Source organism: Ursus americanus, chromosome 1 (assembly GCF_024610735.1).
Source record: "Ursus americanus isolate L20-20 chromosome 1, mUrsAme1.1.p, whole genome shotgun sequence".
In the NCBI taxonomy this organism is placed as follows: domain Eukaryota; kingdom Metazoa; phylum Chordata; class Mammalia; order Carnivora; family Ursidae; genus Ursus; species Ursus americanus.
Window position 1 is genome coordinate 37,170,942 of NC_142127.1, and position 12,191 is coordinate 37,183,132.

At 37.9% G+C, this 12,191-nt stretch overlaps 1 protein-coding gene across 6 annotated transcripts in view; it reads right to left on the reverse strand.

Moving 5' to 3' along the window:
- Positions 1–284: 284 nt before the first annotated feature.
- The window catches only part of CYTIP (cytohesin 1 interacting protein), a 70,247-nt gene continuing 58,340 nt past the window's right edge, over positions 285–12,191 (reverse strand). For 5 of the 6 annotated variants that reach the window (XM_045781654.2, XM_045781627.2, XM_087860860.1 and 2 more), the window contains 2 exons: positions 6,227–6,293; positions 286–3,621 (listed from right to left, as the gene is read on the reverse strand). In XM_045781654.2, coding sequence (XP_045637610.2) covers positions 3,164–3,621; positions 6,227–6,293 — 525 coding nt within the window. In that variant the 3' untranslated portion in view covers positions 286–3,163. Of the gene's footprint in view, positions 3,622–6,226; positions 6,294–12,191 lie in introns of all 6 variants that reach the window. The other variant, XM_045781620.2, reaches the window with a different exon arrangement.

Consider the following 12,191-nt stretch of genomic DNA (forward strand, 5'->3'; position numbering starts at 1 on the left):
CTCTAAGTATGTAGTAATTTGTTAAACATCAGAAAGCTAATACAAGTGCAAAGCCTCAATTAAGTAGGCCATGCCTTTTAAAATCCTCAAAGAGGTCGGTATCAAGACATCGCCCCAGATTTTTTAAAAATCTGCCTTGAACACAATCATTTCATTTAAAGTAGGTAGGTAAAGAGATAGAGACTGAGAGAGAGATGGGGAGGGGGAGAGAAAGGGAGAGAAGAGAGCTCTGACACTGAAAAATCGCATTCTTAATTTCAGAAAAGTATCGATTTTTTTATTGCCCATATTTCTGTAAGGAAATGGCTATAAAGTACCAATAATCTTGTGATCTGAGGGGTTCAATATAGTTCTTATGTAGTATTTACTATACGTAGATTATATACACCATAAATACTTAGACTATACGATCAGGACACACAAAACAACACCCAAGCTTGATTTCTTCAGTTCCAACTAGGATTTTTAATACTGTTTGTACATGCAACGAAGATATAAAAGTACAGCAAAGTAGAACGTGACGAATAAAAGATCATTTCAAAAAATAGAGTACCAACCTGTTTGACATGGTAGGTGGTGTTCCTTTAGCCACAGGACAGAGTAGTTCTCAATACGCTTGATTTGAATTTGGTTTATCAATGCCATACTACAAAAATGCATTTTCATAACCAATTGTCAAATTAATGAAATCCACCAATATCACATATCTGACAATCTGGGGGTAAGCAAAAAACAAAACACTTCACTTTTCAATTCTTTTCCCAGTAAGTTACATCAAAGTGAGTCATTGTGCCCCAGAAGATTAGAGAAATGAAATCTTCTAAAGCCCCATGGAGGTCAGATAGTCTGAAAAGCTGTGCTGTGAGAAATTTGCCCACATTTCCACTACACAATAGTTTTCTTATAACTTGTGAACACACAAAACATCACATACCCTTCCTTCCTGTACTTTGGTTAAAAACTGCTTTTTTTTTTTTTTTCCAGAACATCTCAAACTCTTGCCTCTAATTCTTCTTACCTCAGACTACAGTGAAACTTGCTCTGTCCCTTCCCTGCACCTTTTTGGGGTTGATATTTACTGTAAGGAGGAAGAATTACACTATATTTAAGGCTTCAAGCCATGAGAAAGGCAAATGACCTATAATCTGCTTTCCCAGATGACTTGTGGAAGTTCTCGAAACACTGATCATGTTGTAGAAGAACTTAAAGTCATCTTTCCTCAAATAAATGGGGCAATTTCTTTCCCCTGATTTGGCAAAATGGGAATAACAAGATATATTGCATTCATGGAAGCAGATCTTTGACATGACAACTCTAGTCTACGATGGGAAATAAGTATTGTGTCAGTCCAATCACAACTTGGACTTGCGAGCCTTTTTTGTAATGTTAACCAAGCAGTTATTAATGTGCCGATATTTGAAAACTTGCTTGTGGAAGCCAAGAGAAAGACTCATTCTAAATGTCTGTTTGTTCTCTTATTAAAACCAAAGACAATTTTTATCCATGCGGTATCTACAGTTGTGTGTTTTAAGTATTCCATGAGGGGTGGGGGGTTGGGGAGGGGTGGGGGGAGGTCCTGTGGGGATGACCTCCCACAACCAGCGAAAGAGTAAACAATATCTAGAGCGATTGAGACTAGGCCAGAGCCAGAAAGAATTGGCTTCCAATTTCATCCTGCCACTGGCCATGGGAATTTCTCCGAATTCCTGCTCCTTATCTGTAAGGCCAACACCTCTCTAACGCGGTTCTTCCCGGATCACATGGAAAGCATCTTTAACCTGCTAGGTATTCGGTAAATGGTAGACAGCATTGTTACTGCTCCTGCGAAACACTGCACACTGCTTTTCAAAGGAATGATTCCCAAGCAGAGCCCCCTGGATAATCTGGGATTCAAAAAATTAATAGAAAGCAGGTTCCAATTAGAAATCTTTTTATATTTTATTTTAATATTCATTTCTTACCCTACAAGCTTCCTTACTCTCCCCTTTTTTTCTTAAAATGACTCATTTTTTACTCAATTTATTTAAGTGTGGTTACACTCAAAGTCACCTATCAAATGTCTCTATTTCTCCCAAACACACACACACACACACACACACACACACACAGCTTTAAATCAATAAGGACTATTTATTACATTGTCTGCATTATCTACTCTAGAATACAGGCCATGAGCAGCTGTATCACCAGAACAAAGTCATGGACTTGAATGGGTACTGAATAAAACTGTGATTGGAAGGCCAGAAGTAATGTGATACCAACATAACCAAGAGGCAAATGAGTGCCGAGGCAATAATTGTTTGGAATACATAATTTAAAGTGAGGAGTAATGTGAAAAAATCTACAGGAAGAAAATCCTTTTCCTGGCTCTAATTTTTCAAATTTCAGACATTTGCGCCAAAAACAATTCCAAAGCCGTATGCAGGATCTTGAGAATTCTAGACTTGCCATCGATGTTTAGGCAGAACAAAAACGGAATCGAGTGAGAACGACATTCTCAGCCATTTTGCTTAGGCTGTCTGTGAAAAAGCCCTAATCATAATCTTGCTCAACACCCACCTTAGACAACACGTTCCCATGGATCCCAAACCCTCATATTGAATCTTATACTTCCTGCTTTATTGTTGCTGCGGATGTGAAACGAAGCTGATGATCCTGTTTGTTTATAATCCTTCCCAGATGTAAACAGAAACATTCAAAATGACTTATTACTAAGCCTCTCCGGAGGCTGCTGATCTTAAGCAAAGTTTTATGACCTATCAATGAACCGAGGGAAGGTATCCCGAACAATTATATTCCATCACTCTTTTCCTTACACTTGACTCTGAAAAGTCCTCAATTTTTCACATAATCTAGAAAATAAATATTACCCTTGCCTTCCCAGGTAGCATTAGAATGAGCAGGAATGAGCATTGGTTATATTATCCAACTTATTACTTAATTCCTCTACTTTCTGTTGATAACCTGAGCTTTTCTGGTTAAAAAAATGATTTAAGAAGCAAAACTTATGATACAAAAATTTAAATAAAGGTCACTATCGTCATGGGATGGGGTTTCAGTTTTGCAATCCATCTGCAATTACCCACCAGGCTGGGTGGAGTTAGTCTAAACAAGTCTAGAGATATTTACGAAATAAGCGAATACAAAAGGTCAGGACAACCCATCAAAAGCGACTCTCTTCCTCTTCCACTGCACGGTGAAGGCCAGGGATGAATTTTAAGAGTTGTTTCCGAACACTTCCCCTTCTGCTTTTCCGGGGCAGGGTCCCAAACATGTTTGAGAAGTTGCCCTCCCACATGGGGGACATGGACCCACTGCTGGCACTACTAACACTTCGGTTCCTCCTCGAAGAAGACCTCTTCAGGAAATCATCCCCATCCTTGGGGACAAAGCACTCATCATCTGTGCTCGTCTGTCGGCTGAAGCCTCCCCTGCTTGAGTCCTCAGACACACATGTCTGGTAGCCGTCCTCGCTGTCCATCGTCATGGAGCTCAGACAGCTGCTCTCACTGGACAGTCGATTCCGGTCCAGGAGGGCTGCGCCCGGCCCGGGCAGGGTTCCAAACAAAACCGATTCGTCTACGTCCATGTTTTCCAAACTTGGGCAGTTACCTGTGTCACCTAGAATGCAGAAAACAAAGTCTACTGTGGAACGGATATGAGCATCACACCCTATAAGCAAATACACCAAAATTTCTCTTCGAAGGGTACAAGAAAGAAAGAGTAAAGGTGAATAATATTTTTCACTGAGCTTCGCCAGTATGAGTAAGACTATGAGGCCATTTGATAAACCTTGAAGTGGTGTTTCCCAAACTATTGTTCACGGACTAGCTTCCATGTAATTGTTCCATGGTCATGGAAACGGTCACGCTAAATTAAATACATGTAAATAGATTCTTCACATAAGAAGAGTCAAGTCATCTGAGAGTAAGCTGGTGTGACTTGTCAATCTCCAAAAGTATCATTTCTTAAACTGAAGTGGCCCTGCAACCTTTTATTAAAGTTCTCACAGAAACGGCACGCTAAAGAATACACTTGGGGAAAAAAATAAAGAATATACTTGAGAAAATGCCATCTTACAGGCTTCCTCCATTAAGTTCCTCTGATTTTCAATCACTGTATTTTTTTATCAGTTACTGTACCTTTTACATAATTATAAAATTATTACAACATCGCTCTAATTGTATGGGAAACAGTCATATAACCTGCACCTGTGGGCTGATTACAGAGAATTCACAGGTGTTTAAAACAGAAAGGATATCTTCTAGCCTCAATATTCCATGTTTCTTCCTAGAATACTTTAATACTTAAATGTTCTGGAACAGTACCCTACCCAGAAAACATCCCTGTCCTCAAATAAGTAACGATTTATTTGTAGAAGTTGAGTTTTATCTGCTTAGCTGAATTTTTTTTATCAACATTTCATAACCTGTATCAGGGCTCTCCAAACTCAACTTTTAATCGCACACCAACATCCCGTCCCTACCCCACTCGCTTGTGTATTATCTGAACTGGCTGGTATGCTACTAAACGGAAGGGGATTATTTGTTATACCAGACTGAGAACAACATAGTTAGAAGGTGACTTCGCTTCAGGAAAAGTAATAGAACATTGCACACTCAGAAACGGTTTGATTTTGTGCTGAATATTTCTCTACTGTTTCTCTCCTTTGTCCTTGATTAGCAATACAAAAAGAGACCTTGATTTTCCACTTAATCTGCAAGGTTGAATATGGCCAGCTCTGCACTGACTAGTCAGAATGTTTTCCTTCTTACTAATAAAACCTACTTTACTTCATCTGGCAACGAGTTGATGAATTTCTTTTGATTGGAAAGCAATTGAGAATCTCATGCCCTGTGTATTTATTCTAGGTCTAGAAAAAGTAAACTACAGAACTCCTTCAATCTCTCAAAAAAATGTGTACAACAATGGCTTTAATGAGGAGTCATTCACCTTAATCCCGAACTAAAGACCTTGTCTATACAAGCTATTCTTACAGAACCCCAGGACTGCCTATACATATTAGGTTAAACCCCACCTCCACTCCAGAATGTTCAAGAAGTGGAGGCAAAAGTTTCCCAAACACCCTCAAGTCTACAGAAATCCAGGAGTGGCTGGATTTTATACCTCCGTCCTGCTAGGAAATTTCAGACCCCCCAAAAATCTACTAAGAATTTTTTTAGCATATTAATTTAAAAACATACAAAAGAGAAGTAACTTATACAGAAGTTTCATTTAAAAAAACAGAATTTCAACACAAACCTTTAAGCCATATATTAGTGCTTAATTATGAATTAAATGTATCTTTTTCTCCTGTAAATAATTACTTGAAACAAACATTCTAAGTCATAAATAGAGACTTTAGTTCAGTGTTCTCTTAAGAAGCCATAACCTACATTTCACACCCACATAGCTAGTGGTTTCAGAGAATTATTTGTATAAACAAGTTCATTCTCAGATTACACCAGTCACATAGCAAATGTCAGATCAACAAATTTTTATTTTATTTTTTTAAGCAGGCTCCATACCCAGCATGGAGCCTGACGCGGGGCTCGAGCCCATGACCCTGAGATCAAGACCTGAACCGAATCAAGAGTCAGACACTCAACCAACTGATCAACCCAGGCATCCCCAAATCAACAAATTTTAAAATCAACCGTTCCCTTCAGAATTCACACAATAGCAAGAGCCATGCCTTTACTGTTAGAATGATCATTGGTATTTCTATCTTGGGTTTGCAGACCATGAAAAGGCATTTCTCTGCCTCCACATAACTTGTATGATATGAACAAACGATAGGAGCTCTACCCAAGAAGCATGCTACCGTTCCAGCCTCAATAATTTCGGAGGACTACGCAATCCCTGAGCCACAAACATTCTCAGAAATTTAATTCATCTATTGTAGTAGTAGGAAAATCAGGCTATCATTCCCACTGCTCTTCTAAAATCTCCAGGTGCCTCTTGCAAGTGTGTGTACACATGCGAGTGCATGCGTGTTCTAGTGTGCATATGTGTTATACATATGGAGGAGGGGATGTGACTTGACCTACTCACACTCCGAAAACATAAGTCACTCCAAAGGTCATGCCAAAACACACAGACTAGTACTCTCGATCCATGCTAGACAATTTTTTCTTATAATGATGATAATCTTACAACAACTTAGAAGCAGAAACACCAAAAAGATGAATGTTAGTGTGGTTTCTGAACAGGAAATCACATTTACCATGAAGCAGACGCTGTTCCTGTAACTGCAGAGATCTGAACTCCACCCATTTTTTCTTTAAGGTTTGCTGATAAAAAAAAAAAAAAAGTGTTAATAATTGGGAATCCCCAGTGAAGACAGCAATTTACTTCTAGGTGATGAGCTTTGTCATTGATTTTTTTCCTTTATTTCTAGCACTTAACAACCTCTCCCATTCATTGGAAAGATTATTTTCTACACAAAAGGGAGATCCTGGGAATACTATTTTCTCAAGAAATAACCTAGTAGCACCAAGAAGTTGAAACAATGACATTGTTTCAATAGAAACAACAGACAATGGAAACCATGACATTTACTTATTTGTATATTTTTTAAAATATTAGAGAACCAGATTGTTTGGGTTTGTGTCCATTTACTAGTTGTCGAGGCAAGGATTTACACTCTAGGCTTCCTCCCCTCCCCCGCCACGTGTAGGATGAAGGAAACAATAGAGTTGAAACCCTGGCATCATCCTAAGAATTAGGAGAGTCAGTAGATGTAAAACGTTCAGAACAGTGACTAGAGCTTAGTAAAGGTTCAGCAAATACCATCATTCTATAAGCCTGGGGCACTAAAGCTGCGTTTATTGCTGCACACCTATGTATTTTTCACAGCAAAAAGGGGAAGCCAGCCTGTCTGAAAGGCTTCCTTGGAGGGCTAAACTTAGAACACTGCTAAGCACCCTGACTTCTTAACTGCTTCCTTCCTCTGCTGCCCAGCACATGCGAAGAGTGGCCCAGGGTGGCAATGAAGGGGCTGCTGTCACAGTCAAGACTGCTCATGAAGCCGGGCCCAGCCCATCAAAGGGACTGAGGTGACGAGAAACAAAGCAACTGGGCAGAGGCCATCTGTCAAGGACAGCTGGTGGCTCTTCCTCCCTCCTACCTTTTGGCCCTTACCCTGTCCCTTTCCCTGCCTACTCCGATCCCCACAGCAAGCCCAGCAAGCTCAGTTTTGCCTATGGACACTTAATCCCACAGAAAGGCAGTCTATTAGAAACAAGCACTGCTTTGTTAGAAGCAGTCTGGGAAAGGCAGATGCAGGCTAAAAAGGAAAAGGGGAAAAAATACATTTGGAAGAGAAAAGCCTAAAGAAAAGAAAATCATAAAATTGTAAGAATATCATCAAATGCTTAAGGGAAGAAGGCTGCTTCCTCAGTTTGGAGGCTGAACAATCACTGGGCGGGATTTTCCGAGCCTTGATCACAGTAACATTTAGCATCAATCTGTATGGTTACCTATATAAGATGCAAGCACTAAATCAAAGCCATAACATGCGTGGCTCAGTTAATTTCTTGTTCTTTCTGCCCTATAGGATAGTCAGCATGGCTACGAGACTGCTGGGCTATCTGAGTCACAGCTCCCTTTATCTGTGCCAACTGTGGTCTTATGAAGGTCAGAGTTAAGGGCCCACAGAGAACAGAACGAGCAAGGGCCCCTTCCTTCTCTCTTAAAGGGATCTATCTCCTGCAAGAGAATAGAGTCCAGGAGAGGAGCCTAAGGATAGGTTGACAGTCAAAACTAAATACAGAGAGAAGAGGAAATTGTGTTTTTGCACACACTATTCAGAAATACAAAGTCAGGCTTTGCCAGATAGCTAATTTTTGTGAAAGTAAAGGTTTTAAAATATCTAATCTGTTGACTTGGCCCAGTCATCTAAGTACGTCATCACTTAAACCAAGAAAACACCAGGGTAAAGAGCAGATGTGCCAAAGTGACTAAGAGTTTTTAGTCTCTATCTCAGCTTCCCCATTTTCCTCACAATCTGTTTCTGCTTGTTATTAACACTACAGTTGTATATTTGGACAAATAAGACCTCTCAGCATTAGAAGAAAATTAGAGCATTTGGGAGGTCTAACCATACCGTGTCCTATCACCTCATTGTACCTAGCTCAGATCCTGGTATACAGCAGCTGTTCAGTCAATATTGGTTGAATGAATATATCAAAGAATGGCTTCCTGAAATAAAACTCAACTATCACAGATGGATATTTTGAGTTGGATATATTTCCAGTGTTTTCAATATACATGAGACATATAGCTACACATTTCCATCTTTACTACTTTTACAGTGCTTTCATGGATAACATGCTGTTTAATTTTCCTAACAGTCCTACAAAGTTCCAGATTAGAAGATAAAGGTGCAATGTGGCAAAATATTTCCCAAGGGCTACAAACCCAGTAAAAAGCAGAACTAGATTGAAAAGTAGCTTCTCCAGCTAGCACACTGGATGTGCTGTTTTCATGTTAAACATCTGAATTATAAGTCATAAGAAAGAGAATCCCTGAAAACCATGGCTCAGAAGGGACCCCTGTTTCTAAAGAAGAACCTGTGGTTTAATGGAGTCCTTGAAAGATGAATATACACTTACATAGGACACACAAATTAATGTTATTGTGTGAAGGGGAAGCCAACTTGACCCTGGCTATAGGTCAGATCCAGACATTTCTGGCTCAAGAGGTGAACTGGAAATCACATAATTTCAAGATTAGAACAGGAAAAGAAATGCAAAAAGATAAGTAAGAATGAACCCAAAGATCTGCCAGACCTGGAGAAGCAGAAACAGGTAGCTAGGAATTTGGATCCTGTGGCAATATATAGTTTAAATGCGCTTATATATCTGAGGCAGAGGACAGAGACACGTCTCCAGCGTGAACCTTGGCTAAGCTCTACTACCATGAAAAGTAGGGTGAGAAAAGCTGCTGATGGTGGCTATGGCTCATGTAGAGCTCATGCCTGGAGAGGCAGGAGTACATAAGAGCAGGCTCTGACCTGAGCCAAACAGCACACAAATCCCCTAGGAAGTCAGGCTAGCTGCCAGACCTAGCTCTGGATTGGGAGCCTTGAAAATGCAGGGTGGAGGCAACCCAAGTACAGTACTGAGTGGGAAGGGAAAGACCACCATGCATGGAAAGTGAGCAATATAAACTCCAAAAGGTATCAAAGACAACAAAATTGATAGTCAGTACGTAGATTCTCTCCCAAAAAAAAAAAAAAAGAGAGAGAGAGAGAGAGAAAAGGAAACAGAACAGTGTCCAAAGAAGTCTTCGAAACAAAAATATTTATAATCCTCGGAGGAAGAAATGAAATCAATGTCAATCAGAACAAGAAATCTGAAACAAAGAAATAAAACAACAGATAGACATGAAAAAGAATGATCTGAAAATCAAAAATTAACTCTTAAAACTCAATGGAAACAACTCATTCTATACAGAATAAAGACATTACTAAAGAACTCAACAAGAACATAACAAAAAAGATAAAGTGATACAAAATATGAGAGATAAAGTGATACAAAATATGAAAAAGGAAGCAAAGAAAATAAGTCAAAGACTCTAAAAATATGTCTAACAGGAATTCCAGATGATAATTCAAGGAATGGTGGAGAAGGTATATTCAAGGCAGATGAAGCTGATAGTTTCCCAAAACTGAAGAAATTCACAAGTCTTTAGATTGAAAAGGTACTGCAATTTCTAAGCAGTATAAATTTAGAAGTGAATCTAGACCTAATCACATTTCAGTGTATCTTTAGATCAGTAAGACAAAAGAACATCTTAAAAGTAACCAGAAACAGACAAAAGATTGCTACAAATTGAAAGACTGGTTTTTGAGAAGACTTAAAAATAGAAAATCCTCTAGATAGAATTACCAAGAAAAAAAGAGAGAGAGAGAGAGAGGGCATAAAAAGTGGTACACATAAAAATGGGGACATAATCTTTCTTGTAAAGAAAAGAAAAATATGAGAACAGAATTTTTATTATTATGCATACAATAAATTTAAAAATTTTAAATTTATTAACAAAAACATTAATTCGGTCAAACTGGCTCAAACAGAACAAAACAAACAGAACAGAAAGCCTGAGAAATAATAATTAATAAAGAAACTGAAACAGAGTTTAGAAGTATTCCCACCAAAAAAGACCCCTAAGCCCAGATGATTCAGGTAGTTACAAGAATTCTACCAGAGAAGGAAAAGGGGAAGAGTCTCCCCAGCTCATGCTAAGAGTCCAATAAACATGAAACCAAAACAAAAGATAGTTCGAGAAAAGAAAATCATAGGCCATTTTACCTATAAAATGAAGTTACCTTCAAAAATCCTAAAGAAAATATCAGGTCCAAATCTATAATTATATAAAAATGATTATAAATTATGACCAGGTTGGATTATTCCAGAAATGCGAGGGTAGTTTTACATTAGAAAATCTTTAAATGTCATTCACCATATTGACAGATATTTTTAAAATAAATAAACGAGAATAACACATGCAGAAAAAAGTGTTTGATAAAATTTAATACACAAGCACTATCAAAACTATCAGAAAATTTAGCATGGAAGGGAGTGTCCCAAATATGAAAAGTATATTCATAGAGCTCATTCCTGATGGGAAAAAATGGAAATTCCCTTTAAAATCAAGAACAAAACATGGATGCCTATTATTATAGTTTCTATTCATCACTGTATTGCAAGCCCTACCCAGTGTAGTGAAGAAAGAGAACTTTATGTCGTCCTTAACAGTTATTATCTTCACAGAAAACCCAAAATAATCTACAGATAATTTGTTAGAAATTATATAGTCTAGAAATAGTTTGAATTATATAGTTGAAATAACAGCATAGAATTGGTTTTACAAATTTATACATCAACCTCAATCAAAACATTTATTGTTTCTTTTTTTTTTTTTTTTTTAAAGATTTTATTTATTTATGTGACAGAGAGACAGCCAGCGAGAGAGGGAACACAGCAGGGGGAATGGGAGAGGAAGAAGCAGGCCCATAGCGGAAGAGCCTGATGTGGGACTCGATCCCGGACCGCCAGGATCACGCCCTGAGCTGAAGGCAGACGCTTTTAACGACTGCGCTACCCAGGCGCCCCAAAACATTTATTGTTTCTATAAAGAAACTATAATATGAACAAAAATCATAAGTAGAAAGGAATACATCTAGTGAAAAATGTATAGGATCTATTTGCATAAAAGTCTAACACTTTATTGAATCAACATAAAAAAACAATTAAAAATGGTTAAGATTATGAAAACTTTTCCTCCAAGATCAGGAAGAAGACAAGGATGTCCACTTTCACCACTTTTATTCAACATATTACTGGAAGTCCTAGCCACAGCTATCAGCCAAGAAAAAGAAATAAAAGGAATCCAAATTGGTTAAGGAAAAAGTAAAACTCTCAATGTTTGTAGATGATGTGTTACTATATATAGAAAACCCTAAAGATTTCACCAAAAAACTATTAGAATTAATAAATAAACTTAATAAATTTGCAGGATACAAAATTAAAATACAATAATCTACTGCCTTTCTATACACCAATAACGAAGTAGCAGAAAGAGAAATTAAGAAAAAAATCACACTTATAATTGCATCAAAAATATATCTAGGAATAACTTTAACCAAGGGGGTGAAATACCTATACTCTGAGAAATAGAAGACACTGATGAAAGACACTGAAGACAGCACAAACAAATGGAAAGATATACCATGTCTATGGTTTGGAAGGATTGATATCACTAAACTGTCCATACTACCCAAAGCAATCTATAGGGTCAATGTAATCTCTATCAAAATCCAAATAGTATTTTTACAGAACGAGAACAAGTAATCCTAAAATTTCTATGAAACCGCGAAAGACCCCAAATGGCCAAAACAATCTTGAGAAAGAACTGAAGGTACCACATTCTCAGATTTCAAGATATACTACAAAGCCAAAGTAATCAAAACAGTATGGTACTGGCAAAAAAACAGATATATCGATCAATGAATAGGATAGATAGAGATCCCAGAAACAAACCCATACTTATATGGATAATCAATCTATGACAAAGGAGTTAATGATATACGATGAGGGAAAAAACAGTGTTTTCATTAATTGGGAATACTGGACAGCTACGTGCAAAATTATGAAACTGGACCACTTTCTTACACCATACACGAAAAT